This window comes from Lycorma delicatula, chromosome 9, assembly GCF_047948215.1.
Source record: "Lycorma delicatula isolate Av1 chromosome 9, ASM4794821v1, whole genome shotgun sequence".
Lineage (NCBI taxonomy): Eukaryota > Metazoa > Arthropoda > Insecta > Hemiptera > Fulgoridae > Lycorma > Lycorma delicatula.
In genome coordinates, this window is record NC_134463.1 from 70,817,561 (window position 1) to 70,845,312 (window position 27,752).

The window sequence follows — 27,752 nt, forward strand, 5'->3', positions numbered from 1 at the left end:
GATAACATTTATTTTAACCAAAATTAAAGATGTTGATGAAAGTTGTTTTATCGAATCTCAGAAAATTTTTCACAGGATACTTTTTTCTTCTTTGTATTATTTTCTACCGAAATTTAATGATCATCAAATTTTATCCTTTCTTTAAGATCCAATCTCCTGTGGGAGTTTGGTTTATAGCTCGTTAAGTTTGTTCATCACTAATGTGCTGCTCCTACATGGTTAAGAATGCCCAGTTCTCCAAAAATGGGAATTTATCTCTATCTGGAAGGGAAAGCTTGCCCTATAGTTCTGTGCCTACCTACTACAGTTCCTCTTTGGGTAAATTGTCCTTTATCATACACTTCTTATTCTTGATTTCTTTTTCTCAATTATTGGCCCTATGGATGGTTTAACCAAAATTTTACGACCAGTACATCCTGGGTGATATCTGGTAGGAGAAAGGTGTGTGAACCGATTCGGAAATCCCTCTACCCTCTCCAGTACTGAACCATAAGTTCATATACCTAAAGAATAAATCTGGGACTCCTTATCCATACAAAAATACAACACTTTTGCTATTCAAACTGAGACAGATCTCTTCTACTCATCCTGAACCGCTCATCCAGATTCTTAGGTAAAGCCTCTTACTGTTTTCCCCACTGTATGGGCTGATAGTTTAAGTAGTAATATAAACTGAGGAAATTGAGATTTCTTATTTTGCATGATTAAAGAGTTTCCAAGAATATCACACGTTTAAAAATCTCTTAGCTGTTATTTTCTATATCCAGATCAAACTACTTTTTCAAAACAAAAATAATAGGACAAATAACCTTGTTGTATTCTAAAAATTGTTGCCTGCAAGTTCCTTAGTTGGCGGCAGGTAAAGAGATATTCGAGATCTTTCAAGTTTCTGTACTAATGCAATATATTTTACCCTCTACAAACAGCAGACTCTGGGACTATGCTACAGACCTAACTGTACTAACACGTGTTATCTATGATGTTAGTCAAGATAATCCAAACAAAGATAGCAGAAGAAGTTCAGAAGTGAATAATTACTTCTGTATCTATCTTTCGGCATATTAATATCAAACCAGGTCCGGCTCAAGATGGATTAACCACAAAAAAAAGACTGCTATAATGAGATATAAATTATTTAAATAAATTTAAACCTATATCTGATTAAATATTAAATCTGGTCAAATTTTCTTTTATAAATAGCCTCAGGCACATCCCGAATTAGTGTCCATCAGTAATCGGCTAGCATATTAGTATTTCATTTCCCTTTATAGCGGCTTTCCATCACCGAAATGTCTTAGAGGAAAAGTTCACCGTCTTCGTCACTTACGTTTTCAAGGTTGTCCGGAAAAAAACAAGATGTGAGTGGAGTACATGTATTTTCAGACACATTACATCCCATAACTCTGTATGAAGTAAGAAGTTTATCGACAATATCGTGGTAATTTTCGGATGTTATTTGCCGAGAAAATTTTTGCAAACGTCATTAAATGAAGCCCAAGCTGCACTTTCTACATTATTTAACATCGAGTTAAATACATTATCTTTGACCAACTCTCTTATTTGAGGAGCATAAATATTCCTTCTTTAATTTTTCCTTTACTTAAATTCGAAAATTTCTGCCCGATGTAAAATTTCCTGATGAAAATTTCTTCTGGGACTATCCTTCTTCATTGTTTTACACAATTTTTCATTAGTCCTACCTTGATATGGAGAGGAGGTAAAAATACTTTTTTTTGGATTGAACTAACGCTCATGAATAATATTTTTCCCATTTGGAGTTGTCTCGTTTCTTCCACTCTGGTAACATAATGTTTATACCCAACTCGGCTGTCCCATTCGCAAAGAAAACAAATGTACTTAGTGTAGTCTAACTGCATGTCTAACAAAGTAGCTATAGCTTTAAAATCACCACATATGTTCCGGCTATTTTTTTTTTATAATTTATTTTTTCAAGAACGTCTTTCATCACATCGTATGTCTCTTTCAAATTAATACCGTAAGCGATTGGTATGAAAGGATATTTGTTACCATTGTGTAGTAGAACCACTTTTAAACTATACTTGGACGAATCTATGAAAAGGCGCCATTCCTCAGGTTTATCAACATGTCCTAAGTGCAACATTAGCTCATCAATATTTGTGCAATAAACCAAATTATATTCATCAATAAAGTACTCAGAAAGTTCTTTTTGTCCGCTTCGAAAGCGCGAAATCGTTGTATTTTTTGAGATAAATTCCAACCTTGCAGTCTTGATCCTAACAGTTCAGCTTGATTTTTTGATAAATCCCTAACCAAGTCATTTGATTCAGCTTGTGATATAAGATGTGGCTTATTGGAAGATGGTTCAAAATCAATATCATTGTTGTCTTCTTCAGTACTGCCTCATTCTTCACCGCTGCTTTCGAAACATACATTCACAGGTGGCTCAGGAACTAGAATAATTTCATTGTGAGGTAAAGACCTGATTGCAGATTGCAAGAAAGGATATTTTACAGTATGTTTAGATTTTTTAGAAATTCCAGTCGCACTTGTTAAACTAAAGTAACAATCCTTTAATTAAATTAAACAATTTTTCAAAAATGGTGGGTGATAAAAAGATAATGAGTTCATTTTTATTTTCAGCATCAAAAAACAGATTAAAATCATGTATTCATGTATCGCATGTTATGAAACAAATATTATATTTATCAGTGTAATGTATAAAGTCTGATAAGATAGACAGAAGAAAAAAGAATAAAAGACCCAATAAAGAAATTTATTCATAAATTAAGTTTATTTTATAGAATGAGACCGATCAGTTTTACTAATATTTTCAAGTTGCAATATATTCGTACATGCTCCCATTAAACAGTAGAACTCTATTTAGGAACAGCTAAACGAGTTTGTAGTAGACTAGATGATAAAGTATTTCGTTTTTATTTTTTCTCTTTTCAGTAAGACGTGATTTGATAATCGAAATAGTGATTTTAATGCTCCATGTATTTCTTTTTCGCTTCGCTTAGACTTTCAATGATACTATTAATCCAACTCTTGTACTGGATAACATCTGTATATATGGCCGGATAAGCGATGGATCCACATACTTTTGCTTCTGAAAATATTCCACATAATTTACTTCTATAGACTGCTGGTCCTCCTCGGTCCACCTGTACAGAAAGTACAAATGAAAAAATATCTGACAATTCCAGTTGTAGGACTTTCTCGTCACGCAGGTAAAGTCGCGTTTCAGGAAAGTCCTACAACTGTGGGTTGGTGCTGATGCACGGCTTACACACACACACACACACACACACACACACACACACACACACACACACACACACACACACACACACACACACACACACACACACACACACACACACACACACACACACACACACACACACACACACACACACACACACACATATATATATATATATATATATATATATATACACACACACACACACACACAATTTAATCTAAATCATTTATCATTTTATTTAAATATAATATTTTTTCGTTTATTTAATTCAATGCTTCTAATTAAAGTGCGCGCGCTTACCGTATTTAAATAGCACGAGTGTGGTGGTACTATCGTCGACGGACGGTCGGCACTAACTAAACTAATGTAAGTTCACAGCATAGAATAAATTTCGCCTGGGCGGTCGGCAGAATGGTGTAGCCGCGAGGCTTAACGTACTAGGTACCGAGTCAACCGGGCGATTGATTTTCGGTTTTCAGCCAAACCGAGTTACTTTTTTACACTTTAAATTTTATTAACTTATTTAATTTTACCGCTCACCTGTGACGTCACAACATAGCAGTAATTTATAGCATTTTTTTGGGGGGAGGGTGCCATTTTTAATTAAGTTTTCATTTGAAAATATTATTATTTCTTAATTGTTAACAAATATGTCTAAAAAAAATATGACCCTTATTAGGCAAAATTTCGAGATATTGAAGATGATCATGCTCTACAGCCTCACACGCTTGATGTTTTGAATTATAAATTTAATGGCACCAATGCCCCATATATAGAAGTAATCTGACCACGTTTGTCAAAATCGGTCCAGTAGTTCTGGAGATATAAGGTGATCTAGAGGCCAGCACCGAACACACATGTGTATTACTGTACAAACATTAACAACCGGCTTGTTAGCCGGCAGCTAACAAGCTGTAGCATTAGCAACAGCTTGAAACTTTCTTTTGGCATTCGGTAAAACGACTTGAATTTGCTTTCATTATAGGACAGTTCTTACGCGCACACAAAAGCTCCTCTTACGTTGTTTTCTCTATTTCCTGTACAAATAATAATAAGCTACAATTACATCTTCGTCGCTTGACATTTTGCAAATTAAAAACTGTCAAGTGATAAATTTAGCAAAGCGAAATAACGTTTCGGTCGCGTATCGTTGGTATGCGAACATGCCCGACGCAATCGATTTTTCAGTCGCATTCAATATTTCACATTCCAATTGCTTCAAGGTGTCATAGCGGTAGCATCTCATTGGTGGGAGATCGGCCTTAGTTTCCTCGAAAATTTCCTTCGCACTATCCTGTCCGTTTGTTATTGTACACTGTTTTCTCATACCTATCATCCAAAGATTCCAACTTTATCCGTAGATTTATAACAACTACAAAGTCCGTTCCATCTTTTCAGTATCTTTTTATGCTTCATCCGTTTTAAATAATCCAGCCGGCCTTTTTTCTAGAATTTAACATCTACATTATCTCCGATTCCATTTAACTCTTTTCCGTATTTATACTCGTCTTACTTGTTTATAATAAAATAATTCTTCATAAAAGTTTTCTTTCAGATATTCTGAGATAGAAGTCATCGTCCTGATCTACGTGTATATCTAGGTCTTATATATAATTTAACACTTTAAAAATAAAAAATAAAAATATATATATATTTCCTTTTATAATGCATATATATCAGCACTGACGCACTGTTGTTTATGCACGTTATTTATGAAAATAGCTTCACCCTGCCACTATTCAGTGGCAGGGTGAAGCTATTTTCTATTGTTCTCATTATTGTATAGTCGTATGCTATTTAAAAAAAAAAAATTACACGTTACCCGAGTAAAAGCATCAATCTCAGATTTATAGAATATAATTAACGCTTTCAAATATTTGGGATAGCCGTGTTAACGTTAAACGAAACAAAATTGTTTTTATCATTCCAACACGTGCAAATATCAAATAAATATTCTAAAAGCGTAAATTACGATGATGTCTTTTTTTTTTTTTTTTGAGGTTTTTAGGGGCATCGACTACTTTGGTCATTAGCCCCATCCCACTTCAAAAAAAAAGAAAAAAAAAAGGTTCTTTAATTCATATTTCCATGAAGAAAATAAGTGATCAAAATTTCAATCTTCTAATTTAAAATCCAACAAATTACCGCCTAGGCTTTCCTTTCGGCCATCCTTTCTTACGTTTTTCCATTCTGCGAACGGCCTCAACTTCCGACGACAGAGTGTCTGAGGCTTCGGACATGGCATCGTCTTCTCTTTCTGACGCCAATGACGTTCGCCGGCTTACATCAGGTGATGAAAGCTTCAATGGTGCTGTGAGCATCGTTGCAATTGAGTCTAAACTTGCAACCGATGCACTTTCGGCGGCTGATGAACTTGATTCAATGTCTAAGGCTGTGCTTGGGCCGGCTGATACAGATGCTCTCGCCACAGTTGTTCTCTGAGCTTTTGGGGCCTTTGTAGGTACGGTTTTAATATCGTCTGTGTCTGGTGCTTTTTCGATAGTTACTTGCACCTCCATTTTGGTTGACGCAGATTTTTCCTGTACTCTTGTCACAGTATCCTTAGCTATATGACTCGTCGTCGGGGTGATCTTTAGATCTTTGTCGGATAAATCAAGATTTTTCTTCATTACGTCTATTGCTGGAGTTATAATCGAAGATTTTGCCGGTTTTTTAAAATGCGCTGGTACGGGTCTTCTGTCGGCGACGTCAGTCCGGGAATGAGCCTTCTCATGTTTACTTTGTTGTATCTGATGAGTCGACTCGATCTTGGAATCAATGATTCTTTCTATCATTGTCGCGAGACTTGGTGCCATCGTATTAAGCAACTGCTCCACGTTGATTTTAGGTGTGGGGGGAGCAGCAGCTGCTTCTGCGTATGTAGTCGATGGTCTAGGTGTACGTAGGTTTACAATCTTCTTCGCTTCAGGGTAGCTGACTTTTTGAAGCGTTTTAACCTCCTGAATGGCTGTTTCTGATTTGTATACTGGGCAGTTCCTGGATCGACAGTTATGGTGCCCTTTACAATTAATGCAGACTGGAGGGTCTTTACATGGATCACCCTCATGTATCTTCATTCCGCATATACAAATTTCCTGCGCTTCACATCTAGCTGCAGTGTGTCCGAAACGTTGACATCTAAAACATCTCATCGGCTGCGGAATAAATGCCCGTACATCAAGCCGATGGATGCCAGCTCGTACCTTTTCAGAAAGACTTGGCCTATTGAATGTCAAAACATGAGAGGCCGAAGGAAGACTCTCACCATTTCGTCTCATAGAAAGTCTGCGACAATGTGTCAGTCCCTGACTAGACATTTCCTGCACTATTTCTTCTTCAGTACAGTTAAGAAGATCACGGCAAACAACTCCTCTACATGAATTAAGTGTACTTTGCGGTTGGACAGTAACGGCAAATTCACCGATCTTCTTCAACGCCTGGACTTTCTGGCTTTGCATGTCGTTTATAGTTTCGACATGTAATCCGTTAAACGTCTTACGGATTTCCTTGACAGGACCACCAGCACAATTTGTAATTTCTCTAGCAATTAAGAATGGACTTACCTTTTGGAAGTTACCATTCTCTTTTGTAATGACCAAAAATCTTGGTTTGGGAACATTATTTCCAAACAAAGCTTTTCTTAAATCTTTACTGATTTTATCAGCATCTTTTCTAATCTTATCACTCTCCTTACTTTTTTCCTCTTCGCTTGTGGCGAATCGGCGGTTTCTAAACGAGGGTGTTTACGTACACCCTCTGCCACGTTAGTTGGTTCAGGAAAATTCATGAACATTGATCCCTTCTGTAGCAAGGCTAGCCGCCGGGGTACACCCCCACTCCAGGGCTACTAACCTTGGAGGTCCGATCCGGTACTCCGGTGGAACCGGCATATGTCCTGGCAGAGAGTGGATGCGCAGTCTCTGCACTGACTTCAGGCTCCTACTCACCGAAGCTTTCAGAGCTCCCATGCACCGACATACATGGGCACCATTGCTACATGGTTGCCATCGCAGGGGGCATGTGGACAACGGAAGGGTCTCCGTTACACCTGCAATAACATTGACCCTGGCCGCCACATCGCCAGCTCTAAGAGTGGTATAAATCCATTTCCAAAATCGTTTGTTATTCCATTTCCTGCAGGTAGCCAAAAATCCAGTCCGTTTAGTGACCTGAAGTTGGAACCAGGTTAAACTTAACAAAGCATAACCGAGGAATTTACTCGGAACCCCGTTAGCCAGCTATATGTGATGTACAAAGGTACAGCTGTTGCCGCCCTGGACGTGGAACATAGATGTTGTGTTCCGGACGTGGGGATTATTTACCTCAGGGCGATGATGTCTTTTTTCGGTCTATATTAATTTCAATGGTTATGAAAAATGTGGTCAGCAGTTTATAGCCCTCCTCCATGTCGGCTCGTTTAAAAATTTTGAAAATATTCATATTATAGTAATTAATTCGTTCCTTTCTTCCAAACGAAAACAGAATTTATTACTCGTATATATATATAAACTTTTGAACTGACGGTGGTTTTGGGGTCTGGGGGAAGTGAAACGCAAAGATATGTCGAAATTTTACAGAAGTCGAATCATGTTACCCATTACAATAGGTAACTTTCTTATGAAATCTACCTAAAAATACCTTTACTTTTACTACAATTTTATGTATTATCTAATTCGTTTTATAATTATTCAATTGTTGCGTCTTCAGATAGTGAACAATCAGAATATCTGTGCTGTAATTCACCTTAGATTGTAATTGAGGAATTATTATAAAATAATTTTGGATTCTTCGAATTTGATCAAATTAATAGATTTCGGTTATTTTTTAAAAATTAATTATTTACTTTATTAATTATAAAATGAATTACTAAATATTAATTTTAATTAAATATTTAATTTTTTTAAACAAATTTTTCAATTGATATATAAAGAATCTAAGTTTACAAGAAATTTTCTTGCAAATCCTAGATCGTGAATATGAAATAAAATTAAAAATTATGGCATAGATTTTAATCAGAATCGAATAATCAAATTATAAAGAGAAATAAATGGAGTAGCAAGAAACCTTACTCCAGTTGTTTCATAAAAATCTGATGCAGATTACAACTATAAGCTGTATCAGATTTTAAACAGAAAAAGAGAGAGATTATAGTTGCAATAAATATAAACGTTCAACATTCAAAAGGGGTATATGAGCATATTTTATTGTTAAAATATAATTATTATTGTAATAAATCATAATTTTTAATATAATTACCTTGCATGGTCCATAATTTAAGATAGCTGTACAAAAACTTCTTGATGTAAAATGTTCGTCTTTAATATAATGCATTTTGCAATTATTGTAATAAAATAATGGTAACTTCAAGTACTGAATGCTTAATGAATCCTACATTCGAAAAAAAATAGAATATAATCATTAAAAAAAAAAAATATTAACATTTATGATATAATTATATTTTGCAATTATAGTTCTTTCTTATACTTATTATACAGCGTAATTAATGAAAAATGTAACAAATTTTCAAGACACATTCTACAACGAAATTAAAAAAGAAAGTTCATATAAATTTAGGTTCGGAAACGCTTCGTTAGCGAGTATCGGCTGCCGAAAGATTTTGTCCTGATTTCTGCTCCTTCGATTAAATTAATGTAGACTGTAATTCTTAGTACCCAAATTATTTGGTAAAATTAGTAGTTTTATGTGAAATATGTAAAAATTAAAAAAAAAAACAAAATAAGACTCAGAACTTTATTTTTATTAGTTTTCGAAAATTCTAGAGTAAAAGATAAAAGACTGGAGTCGAAAACACACTATTTTATGTTTGGCGTAAAATGATACACATACAAATTTATTATGTGTTCATAAAAACTTCTTTGGGTCTTCAAAACTTTTTTTTTGACTTCATTAATGTTTAAAACAAAATTTGCAGAACATTCGATTTTTGAGTAAAATGGTGTAAATAAAATTTACAAAAAATAATAGAAACGTAAGAAGAATTTTGATATTTATTAACAACAAAAGATATTAAAACTTAGCAGATATTAACTGTATATTATTAAGGTAATAAAGTATACGTTTCTATTTTTAATACTTACTTTTCCGCCCCACCCAGAAACAGTAATATCAGAAAGTTGTTTTGGTAAATTATCCGCAATTTTAATAATCTTAACTTTTCTTCCGGTTTGAATTTTTCTTTCCAAATACAACAAAGCGATATCATCATTCGAGTAGCCGGTAAAATTAGGATGTGTAATATATGTATTTATTTTGTATACATCACCTGCGCTAGGTTCATTGTTTCCCACTCTTATATTATATGACGTTAAATTGCCGCTATTTAATCTGAAAATATATTAATAAGAAAAAAAAAATTAAAAATTATCTATTCGATAAATTGATTTAATATTAGAAAGAAATTTAAAGAAAAGGCATTTGATAATGTAGACTGGAATAAAATGTTCAACATTTAAAAAAATTAGGGTTCAAATTCAGAGATAGAAGAACAATTGCTAACATTTACAGGAACCAAACAGCAACAGTAATAATTGAAGAACATTAGAAAGAAGCCGTAATAAGAAAGGGAATCCGACAAGGATGTTCCCTATTCCCGTTGCTTTTTAATCTTTACATAGAACTAGCGGTTAATGATATTAAAAAACAATTTAGATCCGAAGTAACAGTACAAGGTGTAAAGATAAAGATGCTACGATTTGCTGATGCTGTAGTAATTCTAGCCGAGAGTAAAAAGGATTTAGAAGAAATAATGAACCGCACGGATGAAGTCCTACGGAAGAACTACAGCATGAAACAAGAACAAAACGTAAGTAATGAAATGTAGATGAAAAAACGAAGATGGGCCACTGAATGTAAAAACTGGAAGAGAAAAGATTGTGCAGGTAGAAGAATTTTGTTATTTGAGAAGTAGAATTACTAAAGATGTACGAAGCAGGAACGGTATAAAATGTCGAATAGCACAGGCGAAACGAGCCTCCAGTTAGAAATATAATTTGTTTACATCAAAAACTAATTTAAACGTCAGGAAAAGATTTTTGAAATTATATGTTTGGAGCGTAGCTTTACGAGTATATGGAAGTGAAACTTGGACGATTGGAGTACCTCAGAAGAAAAGATTAGAAGCTTTTGAAATGCGGTGCTATAGGAGAATGTTAATAATCAGAAGAGTGGCTAAAGTGACAAGATGAAGAAAGAAGAATTTAAAAGAAGAGACAGACTTATAAACCACATATTAAGGCATCCTGGAATAGTCGCTTTAATATTGGAGGGACAGGCAGAAGAAAAAATTGTTCAGTCAGGCAACCTTTGGAGTATGTAAAACAAATTGTTAGGGATGTAGGATGTAGAGGTTATACCGAAATGGAACGACTAGCACTAGATAATGAATCTTGGAGAGCTGCATCAAACCAGTCAAATGACTGAAAACAAAAAAAAAATTGATTTAATTTTATAGGGTAATATTATTTACCATCTCTTGTTCGACTGATTAAATCAAATCTTTTTTATTTTGAGCATACCTGTTACATCATTCACTCTTCGTTCATAATCTTACCGTTTGTAATTCTTTATAGGGGTAGATTTGTAACCTTGGATGTGTTAATAGACAACACCCCCTCCCCTTTAAAAGATCGGCTTCAACATTCTTTTTTCTGGAATTCATGTTGTAACTTGTTTATTTTTATTCTCACAATATTCACAATACTCCAGGAAAATCACAACTCAAAAGGCTTTTATTCATTTCATCCTAATTTTCCTATTGTCCATATTTAGTTATCATAGTGCGCTCGCTATACTTTATACAAATACTAGTAAAAAATTATTTTTTCAATTCATAAACCGAAATTTGATTTCTTTATGAATAAGATCATACATTAATCTGCTTTTAATGTCTTTTTACTTCCTTGTACGAAGTAAAGAAAGTATTGTGATCGCGAAAAATTTCGGTTTTCAGATTTCAACAGAAATATCCATTTTGACCATCCCTGAATCCCATTTTGACTAGTTTCGGCGTGACGTCTATACGTAGATACGGATGTATCTCGCATAACTCAAAAACAATTAGTGTAGGATGTTGAAATTTTGGATTTAGGTCCAAAATAAAAAAAAAAAAAATTGGATTTTTTACTTTTTCTTAACTGCCGTAATAAACCCTCATTGAGAGCTTTTCAACGGTATATCATAAGTGATATTTATTTTCATTGGCTCCAGAATTATAGCTAAGTAAAATTTTAATTAATGAAATATTTGGATCTTACAAGGGGAAGGCATTTTAGTTCGAATCCGACTTCATCTCTTTTTTTTTTAATTTAAATATTAATTTATTAATAATTATTAAACTCTGATTGTAAAAAAATAATGCAATAAATAATAATTCAATAATAACAATAAAAAAATAAAAAAATATCAGAAGTAATTGATGAGATAGAATTTTATGTACTTTTCATTTTAAAAAAATGTGTGTATGTAATTTAATAGGCGTACAAGGTAGTCATGTGGTATCCACATACGATTTTTTTAAATAACTTTTGGTATTTATTTTTTCTTTTATTTCATTATTAAACCTCTCATTTTATTCCTTTCAACATCATTTCATTATTTTTGTTCTGTTTTATTTACAAATAAAATGTATTTTTTTTTGTCTTCCGTCATTTGACTCGTTTGATGCATCTCTTAACATTCCTTATATAGCGCCAGTATTTCATTTCTGTACACCTCCTACATCCTACATCCCTAGAAATTTGCTTTACATATTCCAAAAGTAGCCTGCCTGCACAATTTTTACCATCTACCTGTCCCTCTAATAAAATGCGTAATCAATCAAAATATTACCGTACCTGTTATAAGTCAGAAATGGCACTTTTTCCTTGATGTACGACGTTCCTTCGTAATTCATTTGATGCGGCAGTCAATTAATTAGGCTTTTTATATCTGAAAAAGTGTGATTTAAAAATATCTTATATATGATTTCTTTTTTAATATTTATTTATTTTTATTTTAAGAATAACTCTATTTATCGTCTTATACAATACTAAGTTTTTTTTGGTGTTTCAAGTAATCTATTTCCTTAAATCTATATTTATTCTTTAAATTTAGCAGGTATAGCGGTTAAATCTTCGTCGCAAATCAATTATTTAACAACTGATTTTCGAAGTCGAAGGTGCTGAGGTTCAAATCTTACTAAAATTTAGTTTGCTTTTATTATACGGATTTGAATGCTAGATACTGGATACCGGTGTAGTTGGGGTTCAATTAACCATACATCTCAGGAATGGTCGGCCTAAGTCTGTTCAAGACAACACCTTATTTACATGTCATACATATCATCCTCAACTTACTGAGCTATGGGAAGGTTGTTTATTGTTCATTAATTGAACACATTGCAACCTACACATTAGGCCAAAAAAATCTATTTTATGCATTAATATATATATATATATATATATATATATATATATATTCACGAAGAATATAACAAATATTCAGAACATGTTCAACTGGTGAAAATGAAGAAGAGATTTCATATATATATATATATATATATATATATATATATATAGATTCGGAAATGCTTACTTAGGGAATGTCGACTGTCAAAAGATTTATCCCTGATTGAGGGACTGTACCAAATTAAGGGATTTTGAACCCAAATTAAGGGATGAATCTAGTGGTTTTATATGAAATCTGACCTGAAATATTGAAAAAAAAAATAGTTCTCAGATTTGTATTTTTAGTCGTTTTTGAGAATTATTAGGTAAAAACCAAAAATTGGGGTCCGAAAAACATACACACTATTTTATGTTTGGCGTAAAATAAATTTGTTAAGTAGTAATAAACACAAAATTTTTCAAAAAACCTTGTAGAGAATATAATTATGAGTAAAATAGCGTGAATAAAATGCACAGAAACTAAATAAAAACGTAAGAATATCGAAAAAAAAAAATGTGTGTACCAAAAATTTCGGTGTATAACTCGTATAAATGCATGTACTCGTACAAATGGTTGTTTTATATTTTTTGTTTCGGTTTACGCCTGAGCTAAAATTAAAATTTTTCTAAGCTAATTTTATACAAAAGTGCAATTTAATATATTAATATTTCTTTTTAGAAAGAAAGATAAAAACATGAATCATTCATTTTTTAAAAATTAATAATAATTATCAATATATTTTTGTACCATTTCTCTTATTTTATTAAGAATAATTTATTCATTAATATTTTGCTGCACTGTTCTCTAATAGTAGCTAGGACGATCAACCAGATTACATAGCGCATTTTAAATATGGCATTTCCTTTTTTTTTTGTCTTCAGTCATTTGACTGGTTTGATGCAGCTCTCCAAGATTCCCTATCTAGTGCTAGTCGTTTTATTTCGGTATACCCGCCACATCCTACATCCCTAACAATTTGTTCTACATATTCCAAACGTTACCTGCCTGCACGATTTTTTCCTTCTGTCCCACCAATATTAAAGCGACTATTCCAGGATCCCTTAATATGCAGCCTATTCTATAAAAGATAGCCTTAATAAGTCTATCTCTTCTTTTAACTATACTTTTCTAAATGCTTCTTTCTTCATCTATTTGCCGCAACACCTCTTCATTTGTCACTTTAGCCACCCATATGATTTTTAACATTCTCCTACAGCACCGTATTTCAAATGATTCTAATCTTTTCTTCTCAGGTACTTCGATCATCCAAGTTTCACTTCCGTATAAAGCTACGCTCCAAACATATACTTTCAAAAATGTTTTCCTGACGTTTAAATTAATTTTTGATATAATCAAACTATATTTCTAACTGAAGGCTCGTTTCGCCAGTGCTATTCAGCATTTTATATCGCTCGTGCTTCGTACATCTTAAGTAGTTTTAATTCTCAAATAACAAAATTCTTCTACCTCCATAATCTTTTCTCCTCCTATTTTCACATTCAGTGGGCAAACTTCGTTTTTTCTACTATATTTCATTACTTTCGTTTTGTTCTTGTTTTTTTTTTTCATGCTGTAGTTCTTCCGTAGGAGTTCATCCATGCCGTTCATTATTTCTTCTAAATCCTTTTCACTCTCGGCTAGAATTACTACATCATCAGCAAATCGTAGCATCTTTATCTTTTCACCTCGTACTGTTACTCCGGATCTAAATTGTTCTTTAATATCATTAACTGCTAGTTCTATGTAACGATTAAAAAGAAACGAGGATAGGGAACATACTTGTCGGATTCCCTTTCTTATTACGGCTTCTTTCTTATGTTCTTCAAATATTACTGTTGCTGTTTTGTTCTGTAAATATTAGCAATTGTTTTATCTCTGTATTTGAACCCTAATTTTTAAAAATGCTGAACATTTTATTCCAGTCTACGTTATCAAATGCCTTTTCTAGGTCTACAATCATTTCTTTAATAATATCTAAAATTTTTTGCTAAATATTTTTTTCCGTTAATATAAGCAGTGTTTTTACAAATTTTACAATTTTAATCCTAAAAAAAGAATTGTATTTAATATAACAATTGGACACATGCCAATAAAATTAAGATTATATTAAGTAAATCTTAAATAAAATTAAGATTATGTTAAGTAAATCTTAAATAAAATTAAGATTATCAATATTAAACAAATAAATAAAAATATTATTCCACCTCCTCCAAGGAGGAGTGGTAGCATCTCTATATTTCATACAGAAAGTTCTAAGTTCGAATCCCATTAAGTTTAGCACTTTAATACAGGCTAAAAGCGTCACGTAACATACTCTAATGAACAAGTTTTCTATATTAAATTGTTTGTTTAAAAATTTAGAAATTAAAAAAGTTAAATAGTACAATAGAAAAGGTTTACAAAGCTGGATACAAAAGATCACCCATCTTTTGACGTTATTTTAAACAAAGAATATCGGCTAACGAGAACAAAGAAAATTTTGAGACTTCTATCTATGTAAACCAGTTGTCATTCAAACTCAATCGTCTACTTTGGACCAGTTTTAATTACTACAATTTGTGTGTATGAATTTAAATAATTTACTTCTTTAATTTTTCTATCAATAATAGATTTCCTTGCTTTCCTCTTTTTATCAGTTCCATCTCTTCCTTTTCTTGGTAGATCGTATTTCGTGATGCTTTGGGCTGTTTTTTTTAAAATAATTTTTTGTAATTCGGATATATTAAATCAACTTATGTAAAATTCTCTGTATTTGAGGACGTTACTTAATGAAAATCATAACTTCTATGTTTAAATTTTAAAATCTTTATGAGGGCTGCAGTTAGTCCAGTTCCATACATAATAAATTCTGGAAAAGGCAAATTCTGGTAATTATTAAATATTTATGCTTATTTACTTCAGTAGCTCTTCAATAACGTTGTAGATTCTTTTTTGATTTGGTAAATTTGATGAACAAAGCGAAGAATTCAATCAGTTGACAGTTTTTATCTATATGTGCCCCTATCCCATTATCCATCATAGATCATAAAGATGTCAAAACAAATGAAGTATAAACAATGTTAGTTTAAGTATTAATAATAGAAGTTAAAAATTACACTTATATTATTAAAAATATGTTTATTAAACACAAATATAATCTTTTATTTATTCTTATTTATAGTCGCATTAACAATTAAAGTTATTAGCCACTCATCAATATCTGTATGAATGTACCCGGTAAACGTGTAATCATGTACAAAATCTGATTGATCATTCCTGAGATGTGTAATTAATTGAAACCCAACCACCAAAGTACATTGATATTCACGATCTAGTATCCAAATCCGCATAAAATCAACGACCTTTATAAGGATTTTAACTTTAGATCTCTTGACTTCGAAATCAGCTGATTTGCGATGACTAGTTTTCCATTAGACCAACTCTGTGAATTCAAATATCATTTGATAATTAATAATTTTTTATTTTAACCAGAATCAATTAATTTTATGGCCCTCTTTCTCTTGTCTAAACTAATTTAAGTTTTTAATATTAGTCAGTACAATATTAGAAAGGGACACACTTTTGAATGACAATCATAAGAAAAGTATTTTTATAGATCTACTTTTAAGTTGTAACGAAAAAAATTATGAATTAACACTTACATGTGTTTAGTTTGTGATAAAACATTTCTTGCAGTGGTTAAAGCCCATATTTCATTAATTATAACGGCGGTACCGATTAACTTGTTGTCGTTAAAAAAGGCAGCCTGTGAATATAAAATAAATAAAAATTAATATGGTAGTAATAAGATAAAAATAACATGGTTTTTATATGTATGAGTTTATCTATTTTTCTTTTTCACCTTTAATTTACATTTTAATGAAATTTCAGTGTTCCTCTTTTTATTTATATTTCTTTCTTTCATATATCTGTCTATCAAGAATTATTCTATTCGAACGGCGATTTTAATTAGAATAAATTTCCAATTTTCCTTGTATGATGAATCATCTATTTATTTATTACAAATTCAATTTCAATCTTGAATATAAGGAAACTGATTACAGAAAAAAAAATGTGATTACAAAATTAATTACAGTGTTGTTTCTCCTCAATCAAAGATTACTCTTACACTCGTATGATGGAGACTGGTCGTAAAGTTTCATTTACTATTAAAACATGAATAGCTAACAATTTATTTACTGTATATAAGTAAATTTACAAAGTACATATGTAATTATTTGCTATTTACAAATTTTTATTCACTTAAAAGAAGAGGTTACTAATGTAAAATGAATATCTCAAAGCATAAAATGTTTTTGTCAATAATTTAATTTTTCGAAATTTATAAGTTTTTTAGTAATTAATAGTTCAGCATCTCTATAAATATACTTCAGGTGAGAAAAACTATTTTTAATCATTAAAATTATCTGTGACTATTAAAAGTATCACAGGTATTAGATGTATTTTAATGATATCATTATGAACTTTCATATAATGTTTAAGACATAGAAAAGTCATATAATTTTGAAATATTAAATTACATTAAATTAATTAAATTCTACGTTTTATGTTTTTTTGACTAAGTCTTTAAACGTAGACAAATGGAAAAACCCAAAAACTCAAAATTTTGACCGATACTGTAATAGATACTCTTTGTAGATATGTTGCTGCTGCTGTTGTTGCATTAATAGAGCTCTCTAGTCAGGAAAGTAAAAATTATAAGCTTATTTTGTTGATAAGTTACATGGATTGTTTTGTTTTTTTTTTTTTTTGGTGAGAAAACTAATTGGTAGATAAAAATTAATATTTGAATAAATCCCAAAATTACCTCCTGAAAATTAAATAAGCATACTTAAGAATAACAAACATTTCATGATGAGTTTATTAAGAAAAGTAAGAAGGGAAATTGGTTTGCCTTTATCTTTTTCACTTTTCCTAATATGCCGTTGCATATTACGTATTAAAATGAAGTAACAAATGACACTTTCACTCTGTTTCAATATAGGAACTGTGATGAATATTTTGAGTGATAATAGTGGCTGTGGCTGTGTAACAGAGGACTGTGGTTACATAATTATCATATGAAAGATGCAACTGTGATTAGTGCCAATTATGTCTTAAATGTTTTAAATGCTACAAAAAAATAACAGTGAATATATTAATAAGTTTCTGTAGAAAAAAATGAAGTATAGTTCTACACACCATTGGAATCATTTATATTATATACATATTTTAAGCATTTGTGCTATTTGGAGATCGCAAAATATCTTAATTTAATTTTTTGTGATTATTTTATAAGCTTTTATTAGTAATTTTAAACTTGATAACAATTTAATTTATATCTTAAATATGGATTAAAAAAAAATTCTTTTAAGTTGCAATCTGTTCAACTAGAGAACAATGAGCAGCTCCCTATGGCCCAAGAAATGAGGATGATATGTATGACATATAAATGAGGTGTAGTCATTTATATTATATACATATTTTAAGCATTTGTGCTATTTGGAGATCGCAAAATATCTTAATTTAATTTTTTGTGATTATTTTATAAGCTTTTATTAGTAATTTTAAACTTGATAACAATTTAATTTATATCTTAAATATGGATTAAAAAAAAATTCTTTTAAGTTGCAATCTGTTCAACTAGAGAACAATGAGCAGCCCCCTATGGCCCAAGAAATGAGGATGATATGTATGACATATAAATGAGGTGTAGTCATTTATATTATATACATATTTTAAGCATTTGTGCTATTTGGAGATCGCAAAATATCTTAATTTAATTTTTTGTGATTATTTTATAAGCTTTTATTAGTAATTTTAAACTTGATAACAATTTAATTTATATCTTAAATATGGATTAAAAAAAAATTCTTTTAAGTTGCAATCTGTTCAACTAGAGAACAATGAGCAGCCCCCTATGGCCCAAGAAATGAGGATGATATGTATGACATATAAATGAGGTGTAGTCTTGTATAGACTCAGGCCGACATTCCTGATACGTGTAATTAATTGAACCTAAATTACCATAGTTGCCCGCAGTCGGACGAGGAATGCCGCGACTGTACTGCCGTAACCGGGCATCTCGAGTTGGGGACCATCGTTGGAACGATGTTACGAAGTTCGGTGGACTTCGACACTGTGACAGGGTTTGTGTCGGGAATACTGCAACTGAAATATCGGGAAGCGAGTGGGTGAGGGACAGCTCCGTACGGAACTGCCGTTCGCCCGTGCTTACACAGGTGGACGGTAGTGATAAAGTGCGGGGCCTCTGAGCTAAAAGACTGAGTCCCGGCGGGGTCGTCCCTCCGGAGGTGTCCCCGTTAGAGGCGAAGCACAAAGGACCGAGTTCCGGTTGCTGGGTGATGGAGGCCGGGAACGGCTAGCCCGGCCTGGCGTTTTCCTCGTCTGGCGACTAGAGGCAAAGGCACCTCCCGGAACCGTGTTGATGCTTAATTGGGGGTCTGATTCCGGGAGGTAGGGAAAAAATTACCAAAGTACACCGATATCTACTGTTTAGTATTCAAATAATAAAAGGAACTAATTTTTGCTAGGATTTAAACTTCAGAATCTTGAACTTCGAAAATCATTTGTGAAACAACTAATCTGCAGCGACGAGTTAACCACTTGATCAGCTCGGTGGGCCGGGCTGAAAATTATGTATTTTTGAATTTGAAATTTTTTCTTAATAGGTTTTATATATCTAAATTGAGAGGGGAATAAACGGAAAATACTAACTGTATTGTTACCTGCTTCATGTGACTACTGAATTTTAATAGTTTATATTAATACTAAATTCAAAATTAAAATGTATGATTCGAGGTTTTTTCTCTCTATGAAGAAAGAATTAGACTAATTAAGAAATTTTTCTGTGCTTGAATTTTTAATGAAACACACGCATGAAAATAATTCTTTAACAAATTCTACCAGGACTATTTAGAATGGTTTATTTTTAGATTAAGATAGCTTTTATAAGATAATATAATTTTGGATAAAAGCGTATATGTTAAAAAATTAAACAGTAGGCAAAAATAAACAATGAAAATAATTGAAACACGTAGCTTGTAATAGAAACATGAGATTAAATGGTTAAAGCAATAATCTTTACGTTTATGTAAAGAATACAACTAGATCAAACTTTTCAAATGTTCAATATTAAAAAGCTTAATATTTTTATAGTTCTTTAATTACTCTCTCATGAACTTCCCCAAACTCATCTTAAAAATTAGATATCCGTACGCATGAATATTATTTAATTTTTTTCAAATTTACGTATATAGCAGGATATAAGTTAAGATGGGTATACTAAAATATTTATATTTAGAAGAGATCTCATTTAAAGAGAAACTCTTTCCAAGTAAAGTTCTATTTATATAAAACTTTACTTGAAAATGAAACAATTACCCTCCACATCATCATTTTATAATCCCCTATTCAAAAAAGATAGCAACCACTTTTTTAAACGGAATATTTTATGAAAAATCGTTAAACAACTGTCATCCTCCCTAATAAACAAGAGAACTTATCAAAATTTCATAAATGTTGGACTAACAAATTTTTAATTCTGTTCATCATTTACAAACACAAAAACAAATAGGAGAGATGCCAAAATTTGTTTTAATATTAATCGTGCTTTGCTGGAACAATAAATATCTTTAAACAGTACTATAGTCATCATCATCTGATACACTATCGTCAGGTTCCTTATGCTATTGATGTCTCCATTCATACTTGTCCCAAGCCTTCTCCAGGGTCCAATCTTCAGTTCATTTATTAACTTCATCCTTCTTCTTCCTTGCTGCTTCCTTTCTCTTTCTGATAACCCTTTCAATGCATTTGCCAAGATTTCACCGTACTTTATGTTTTTTTCTTTTGTGTACTTCTTATGTAAGTACTCTTTCTTTTTTAATCTGGTTAATTACTTCCTCATTCCTTCCTTTCTCCATTCTTCTCCATATTCACATCCAAAAGCGTCAGTCTAGTCCCTCTCCTTCTCCTCATCAGTAATGTTTTACTTCCGTACAAGATAATCCACACAAAGTATTTTAATAAGCTCTTTCTTAATTCTTAAGTTGTAACATTATGTAGTAGTTTCCTCTTCTTAATGAAGTTTGCGTTACCATTGGTAACCCTTTATTTTATTTTCATTAGGCTGTTCGTCCTTTATCCAATAGTTCCCAATTATTTATAATTATTACTTCTAATAAACGATACCATATCAGTATATTTAACTGATATATCAGTATATTTAAATATTATCTTAAAAGTTTTAAAGCTTTTATTCTAGTTATAATTTTTTACGTAAAAATCCTTTTTTACTGGATTTCCTAGTATTAAAAACAGATTGTTAATATTGGCCAACAGTACAGGCAATTTGTCATCAAAATACGCTGTATTTGAAAATCCTTACCTACCGATTAATCTTTTGTCAATGCGTTAGGGGTGATGAGGGAAGCTTAACTCCAGATTTTTAACATCCCCCCTCCCATAGATTTTTGAAAAACTCAAAAGGTTTTTGAAATGCGTTTTTCTCTGAATCTATGCATTTTAGAGAAAAGTTTTTCAAACAAAAAGTGTAGAAGACATTCTCCTCTACAATTAATATTTTTGAAGTTATGCCGTATAATTTGAAATTGAAATATTAGGTGGCGCTGAAGTTATAAAAAACGTGTTTTTTCGGGGTTTTCACCGGAAAAAATTGTTTTTCGTCTGAATTGCATTTGGAAAAGTTGTTAATCTCAAAAAACAGACAACTTTTATTTAAATAATTTTCTTGTACGACTTAGCATTCCAGAGTTATAGCGGTACAATGGCAACGCAGCGGTCCTATTGTTACTGTAGCCGGGGAGATCGGCATTGTTCAGCGACTAGACCGGTTTCGAATACGTGCCCAATTCATAACATTTTCACACTTTCACAAGCTACAGCTCCAAAACGGTAAGTCATACAAGAAAATTGTTTAAATAAAAGTTGTCTGTTTTTTTAAGATAAACAATTTTTTCAAATGCAATACAGACGAAAAACAAGTTTTTCCGGTCAAAAAACCGAAAAAAAACACGTTTTCTACAATTTCAGCGCTACCTAATATTTTAATTTCTAATTATTAAGCATAACTTCAAAGACATTAATTGTAAAGGAGAATCTCCTCTACATTTTTTGGTTGAAAAACGTTTCTCTAAAATGCATAGATTCAGAGAAAAACGCATTTCAAAAACTTTTTGAGTTTTTCAAAAATCCTAGGGAGGGGGATGTTAAAAATCTGGAGTTAAGCTTCCCTCATCACCCCTAACATATGGAAAAAACATCAATCGGTAGGTAAGGATTTTCAAATAAAAATACAAATTGAATGTACTAAAAAAAAGTAAAAAAAGAAATTATAATATGATAATTATATATTTATAAATAACCTGATAAGGATAATTATTTATAGTAGTCATTTTTCCATTTATCATTCCATACAATTTTCCATTTTTTTGATTATTGTCATCTTTAATTATTCTTCTCTGAATTAATGATGATGCAAGAGCTGCAAAAATAATAAATAATCTTATATAAATACAACAAAAATTATATTAAGTTTATTTATTAATGTCTTATATAATGAATTATTAATTTAAAAATATATAATAAATTTATAATTCAAACTTTCTTAAAATTAAATATTTTTTAATAATGAAAAACTAAAGAAAAAGGTAACTAATCAATATAATTGGTGAATATGCTTCAATTGTTTTTTGGAACAGAGTTATAAAAAAAAAGAAAAAATATACTGAACGTTTCTGTAATCAATTGGTTAACGATTTTAGTTTGTAAGCTAGCTTATTACTGAAGAGGTAGACGTGATTTTCGATATCCTTTCCTATCAGGGTTACTAAGGATAATTTTACGAAGATAATAATAATAAATCAATTTTCAATGGCTTTTATAGAGAATAGTGATTTAAAATTAATTAAATGGCCATTACAGTCGATCAAATATCAATATGTGTCTGATTGAATATAACACTTTGTATAGAGTAGTGCATTTATTACAAGATACTCATTAATTATACGATATGTGAGGTTAATTAATTTATGTACACCTTTAATGTTTAATAGCTGTAGAAAGTTATCAGAAACAAGATGGTTCAGTACATCTAAACATTTGGTCGCCTGAAGCCATGAATGAAAATACACAACCTTCAGCTATTTTATCAGTGAAAATTTCTAGTAATTATTTTAGATTTAATTTAGTAAGAAGAAAATATACTTGATTACCTGATAAAATATTCAAATATGGTCGGAGATAAGAGAAACTAAGAATCCTGTACAAACCGAAAAAAAAATAGATTTAAAAGAATTTAAAAATTGCCCTCGATGTTGTCAAAATTTTTCATAATTTATTTATGGTTTAAATATTACTCTTTCCTTCGTAAATAATAATTTTAACTACTGTTAAAATGATATTATTTATTTATTATTAAGGATCTGTAATTTTTCTTTTATATCATAAATAAAACCTATTTTAAAAATTGTATTAAAAAAAACAAACAATACTTTTACAATTTTTGTTTAAATCTTTGGTTTAAAAAGTTGCTTACTAATTAGAAACAAGTGATTTTCTAACCGTTATTTAGCCGCCGACTTCAAGAATTCAAAATTTAGAAAAAAATAAAAGTTATTTAATCAATAAAAGCTATTTTTACAAGATAAATACAGTCGAAAATACTAATAAATAGATTAAAACCCCAAATAGATAAAAAAATAGAAGAATACCAAGAAGGCTTTCGAAAAGGACGATCATGTTCTGAACAAAGCTGAAATTGATTTTAAAATATTACGCGTCCATGAATAAAGCCATCTTTGTATCTTTCATAGACTTCCAAGAAATTTATGATTCTGCAGACAGAGACACGCTTATCCAAACTTTGAGAGAATACGGGGCTGACCAGAAAACTTTGAACCTCATTAAATTCACTCTCACAAACACAGTTTCTAAAAAAGCGACATACAGTTTATGGGAGAAATAAGCGAACCTTTTAGGTATAATGTCGTCCATTTTGATCATCATCGTCTAACTGAGGAATTAGAAAATTTTGAAGCTTGTCCCGATAAACGATAAAAAAAAAATTACGGTTATTTTTTGAAAGAAGAACGAGCCGTACAGTCTTTATTTGCTTATGGCAAAAAAAATGACCTTAGGACTATCAAGAATGTTCTGCAAATTTCATGAGGGTTTTTGCCACCCCAAATTCAACAGTTGTTAGTGTTCACCATGCCGCTGACGTGAAACGTTGACTTAACACTAAAAATGACATTATTTAAAAATGTATTGTTGTCTGCAATTCTATCCATCATTTCCATACAAAACTGCAGCTGAGCAACGTTATCATCATCTGTAATGTGTTGAACTCCGTTTAGTTTGTACGGCTTCAAATGCAATCGTTTACGTAATACGCGCCACACAGTCATTTGTAAAATACCAGTCTCACATGACGCATTTCGAATTATTTTCTTCAGACTACATGCAAGCCTCTCTTTAATTGTTCCACAGTAGCTTCAGGGTCGCGTGAGGGTCCTGGTGATTTTGTTTGTTTAACAGAACAACCTGTCTCAACGAAGGTTTAATGCCTAGAATAAATTGTATGCCTACTAGAAGATTACTCACTACTGCATTCTCTACAAAAATTACGTTGAACTGTAGTTGCTGACTGCAAATCGTGAAACCAAACCACAACGAGCATGTTCCGTAGCAATATAGGTATCCATTTCTAACAAAACTGGTGGCTAAATTCGGTACTAACGAACTACGTGGTCAAAACTTGATATACTTTGCTGTGAAATGACAGCTTAGCCGAATATGTAAGTTATCTCAGTAAATTTTTGTTTGCTTTTTAATTTGTGAAGTCCTTTTTTTAATCACCCGGTATATATATATATATATATATATAAACTTGACCATTTACAGATAGAATTATCTGTATAATAACAAAATATTATGAATCAAAAAATAAAATTATATACAGATTATTTTAAGTTTTAAAAAAGAGTAATAATATAAAAATATAGATACATTTTTCTTGATGGGTTAAGATAGATATAAACTATTTTTTTTAGAATTATATGACTATTTTTCCACTTGTTATAATAATAATAATAATAATAATAATAAACTTTGCCGATTTGCATGTCGGAGTGGTAGAGTCTTTGCGTTTCATCTGAGGTTCCAGGTTGGAATCGTGCTCAGGTACAATATTTTTCATGTACTGCAAAATTTATTACAATCCCATCGTAGCAGCTATATAAAGTGCCAGCCCAGTTGTAACTGGGTTTAATAAATAAACTATTGGCAGAAATAAGTAGCTTATTTGTAAATATAAATCCGTGAAAATTTAGATTTAAAAAAAAATTATCCACTTTTATATATATATATATAGATGTTACAATCTTGTGTAACAGATAAGAATATATACAGTGAGCAACGTACAACTGAACCCATAACGTAACCGCTACGGAATCGGTAGGTTATGTTGGAATGAAATTTTATGAACGATACGGATAAATTAAATAAGAAAAACATAAAATGTAATTTAAATGTTGCATTTATTTACCTTATTATCACAAAAGATCTTAAAAATGACCACCTTGGACATCGACGCACTTTTGTGCTCGACTGATCATGTTGAGAGTTCTGACGCAAAACGTTGTTGTCATTTGCGCTGACTTCTCGTTGAACGCTCATCTTCAGATCATCAATATTGTGGAGATTAGATGCATGAACTCTCTCCTTTAAGTAGCCCCAAAGGAAAAAATCGCAAGTAGACAACTCTATCTGTCCACCAACAATGTTTTCGAGAAGCCAGTTGCAATAATCAAGTCGTTTCGGTTTGTCTGTCTCATTCAGTTGTAACGCAGTATGGTTTCAATTTTAATTCATGAAGAATTTTACTACAAGATGTGAATTTAACACCAGATTGTTGGGATAACTTTTGAAGTGATTTTTTCGGACCGGCAGTAATTCTTCTTTCAATATCGGCAATAATATATGGAGTCTTAACCGAAGGTTGCCTATTTCGTTTTGAATTTGAAACCAAAGTTGCTGTACGCCATTTTTTTAACTAAATCGTGTATGCTACTCTTCGCTGGGATACAGGCGTTCGGAAATTTTTTTACGATTACTTGACGTGATTCTTCAAACGATCCAGAATGAATATAAACCTCAACTATAGCTATCCTCTCCTGGATTGAATAAGGCATTTTACACAAACACAACTGCACTAAAAATATTGCACTGCAACAAAACGTATACTGCACTGACACGTAACCACCTGACAAATGGCAGCAACAATCATTAGTAAAATATACATCCACTAGTCACGCTATTTGTGTGAGTCTTTCATAAATAGTATTGGGTAGCGGTTTCATTATGGGTTAGGTTTTATGTTACTCACCCTTTATATCCTACCCTACTAAAGGACATTTGTATTGGGTGTGTGTGTGTTCGTCCCTCTTAGCTTAGCACCGGAATGTACCGATCACTAGCGGAAAATCCTGATTCATTAGTACATGTCTCTTGGTGGTCAGGGGTATACTCGTACTTATTATGTTATTACATATATCGATATATCGCATATATATACGAAATATATATTTTTTTATCTATGTGATTGTTTTTCTTTATAAACTATTACTAAAAGGTAGGCACCGGAATGTATCGATCACTAGCGGAAAATCCCTATTCATTAGTGTCAATTTCTAGAGTTAAATTTCTAATTTAACTTTCGTTTTATCAATTTTCATTTCAATAAAAACAAATTTTTTAAACAAGAGGTAATCAATTTTGAAAACATAATAATCCCATTCCGAGACTCCTCCTACCAGGGCAACCCATCCGGAGTGCCTAGTATTTATATATATATAGGCACTTATTAATGATATTATATGAAACGTTTAACGTTTGTCAGACTTTATAGTAATAAATAAGTTCATAAAAAAAGATTTTTATGTAGTATTTCAGTGAATAAATTAATAATATTAAGTAAAATGTGGTATATTAAAATATAAAAATACAAAAGCAAAAATCATTCATTTTCTACTAGTTTCTGTCTAAACATAAAACTATATCAACATTAAAAATTTAATTAATCAGAATGGTAGCGTTTTTATAATCTTACCAATATGTTTTATTAACATATAACATTTACGAGAATAATTAATTAACATGTAAAAATAATTCTTACCTGTATCGTGAAAAATAATAAGTGATAGAAAACAGTAGAATAACATGTTAATGATAACTGTATTTTCTATTTTAAAATGTTTAGGCTGATGAATTTAAATGTCACTTTAATTATCTAAGATAATTTTATTTTTAAACGTGTTACGTACCGTACATTAAATATTATCAATTCCAATTTATTGAAAATAACATGATAAATCACTTAAACAGACATAAATTAATTAATATTAATTTAATTTTTAATACCTAGAATCACTAAATAAAAAAATGTGTCAAGCACGTTAACTTTATGTTTATAGACAATTAATTTTTATTATTATTATTATTATTATTATTATAAATCATTATTTTTTTCATATTAATCATAATTGAGTACTTAATTTAAAAATCAATTATCTAATCTTAGAACTAAAATATACATTTTTTTTTGAGTTGGGTGAAAACAAAACAAAAACATTGTAATTTCTTATTAAATTAATCGGATTATATTTTTTCGGATGAATTTGAATCTTAGTAACTAATTTCATAAGAGAAGTAAAATATTTAGAATGATATTTTATTTATCAATTTTCTGTTAACGTATGCAATCAAGACTTCCCGTTTGGAAGTCGAGTAAATCTCCGCGAAAAACTCAAACACGAGTGAAAAAACCACAAGAACGATAAACGGGAGTTATTCACAATGACTTTTTGAAGCTTCTTATGAAAGGTCACAACTTTTCGTTAACTAAAAAAACATAAACTAACATGATAACCGGTAATAGCACTTTGTTATTCATTTTTCGGTACTTACGTATTAAGGCCATCGCAGCTACAGCTTTATTTAAAAACCAAGTAGTCAATCGGATTTCGGTGGAAAATGA

At 31.2% G+C, this 27,752-nt stretch overlaps 1 protein-coding gene across 1 annotated transcript; it reads right to left on the minus strand.

Moving 5' to 3' along the window:
- Positions 1-2,739: 2,739 nt before the first annotated feature.
- Positions 2,740-26,984, minus strand: LOC142330310 (trypsin-like). The gene is made up of 6 exons (XM_075375524.1): positions 26,892-26,984; positions 22,081-22,199; positions 16,336-16,439; positions 9,349-9,595; positions 8,507-8,638; positions 2,740-3,146 (listed from the first exon to the last, which is right to left on the minus strand). Exons 1-6 carry the CDS (start codon positions 26,935-26,937, stop codon positions 2,967-2,969), a joined length of 828 nt encoding a protein of 275 aa, XP_075231639.1. The 5' UTR covers positions 26,938-26,984; the 3' UTR covers positions 2,740-2,966.
- Positions 26,985-27,752: the final 768 nt, after the last annotated feature.

What these genes read in the sequence shown, in the direction of transcription:
- LOC142330310 (XM_075375524.1), bottom strand. Translation starts at nt 26,937, where the DNA reads ATGTTATTCTACTGTTTTCTATCACTTATTATTTTTCACGATACAG. An exon ending in TAAATAATTATCCTTATCAG is followed by an intron (nt 16,440 to 22,080) that starts GTTATTTATAAA and finishes TTATATTCACAG; the next exon opens with GCTGCCTTTTTTAACGACAA. An exon ending in TTTCTGGGTGGGGCGGAAAA is followed by an intron (nt 8,639 to 9,348) that starts GTAAGTATTAAA and finishes TTTCGAATGTAG; the next exon opens with GATTCATTAAGCATTCAGTA.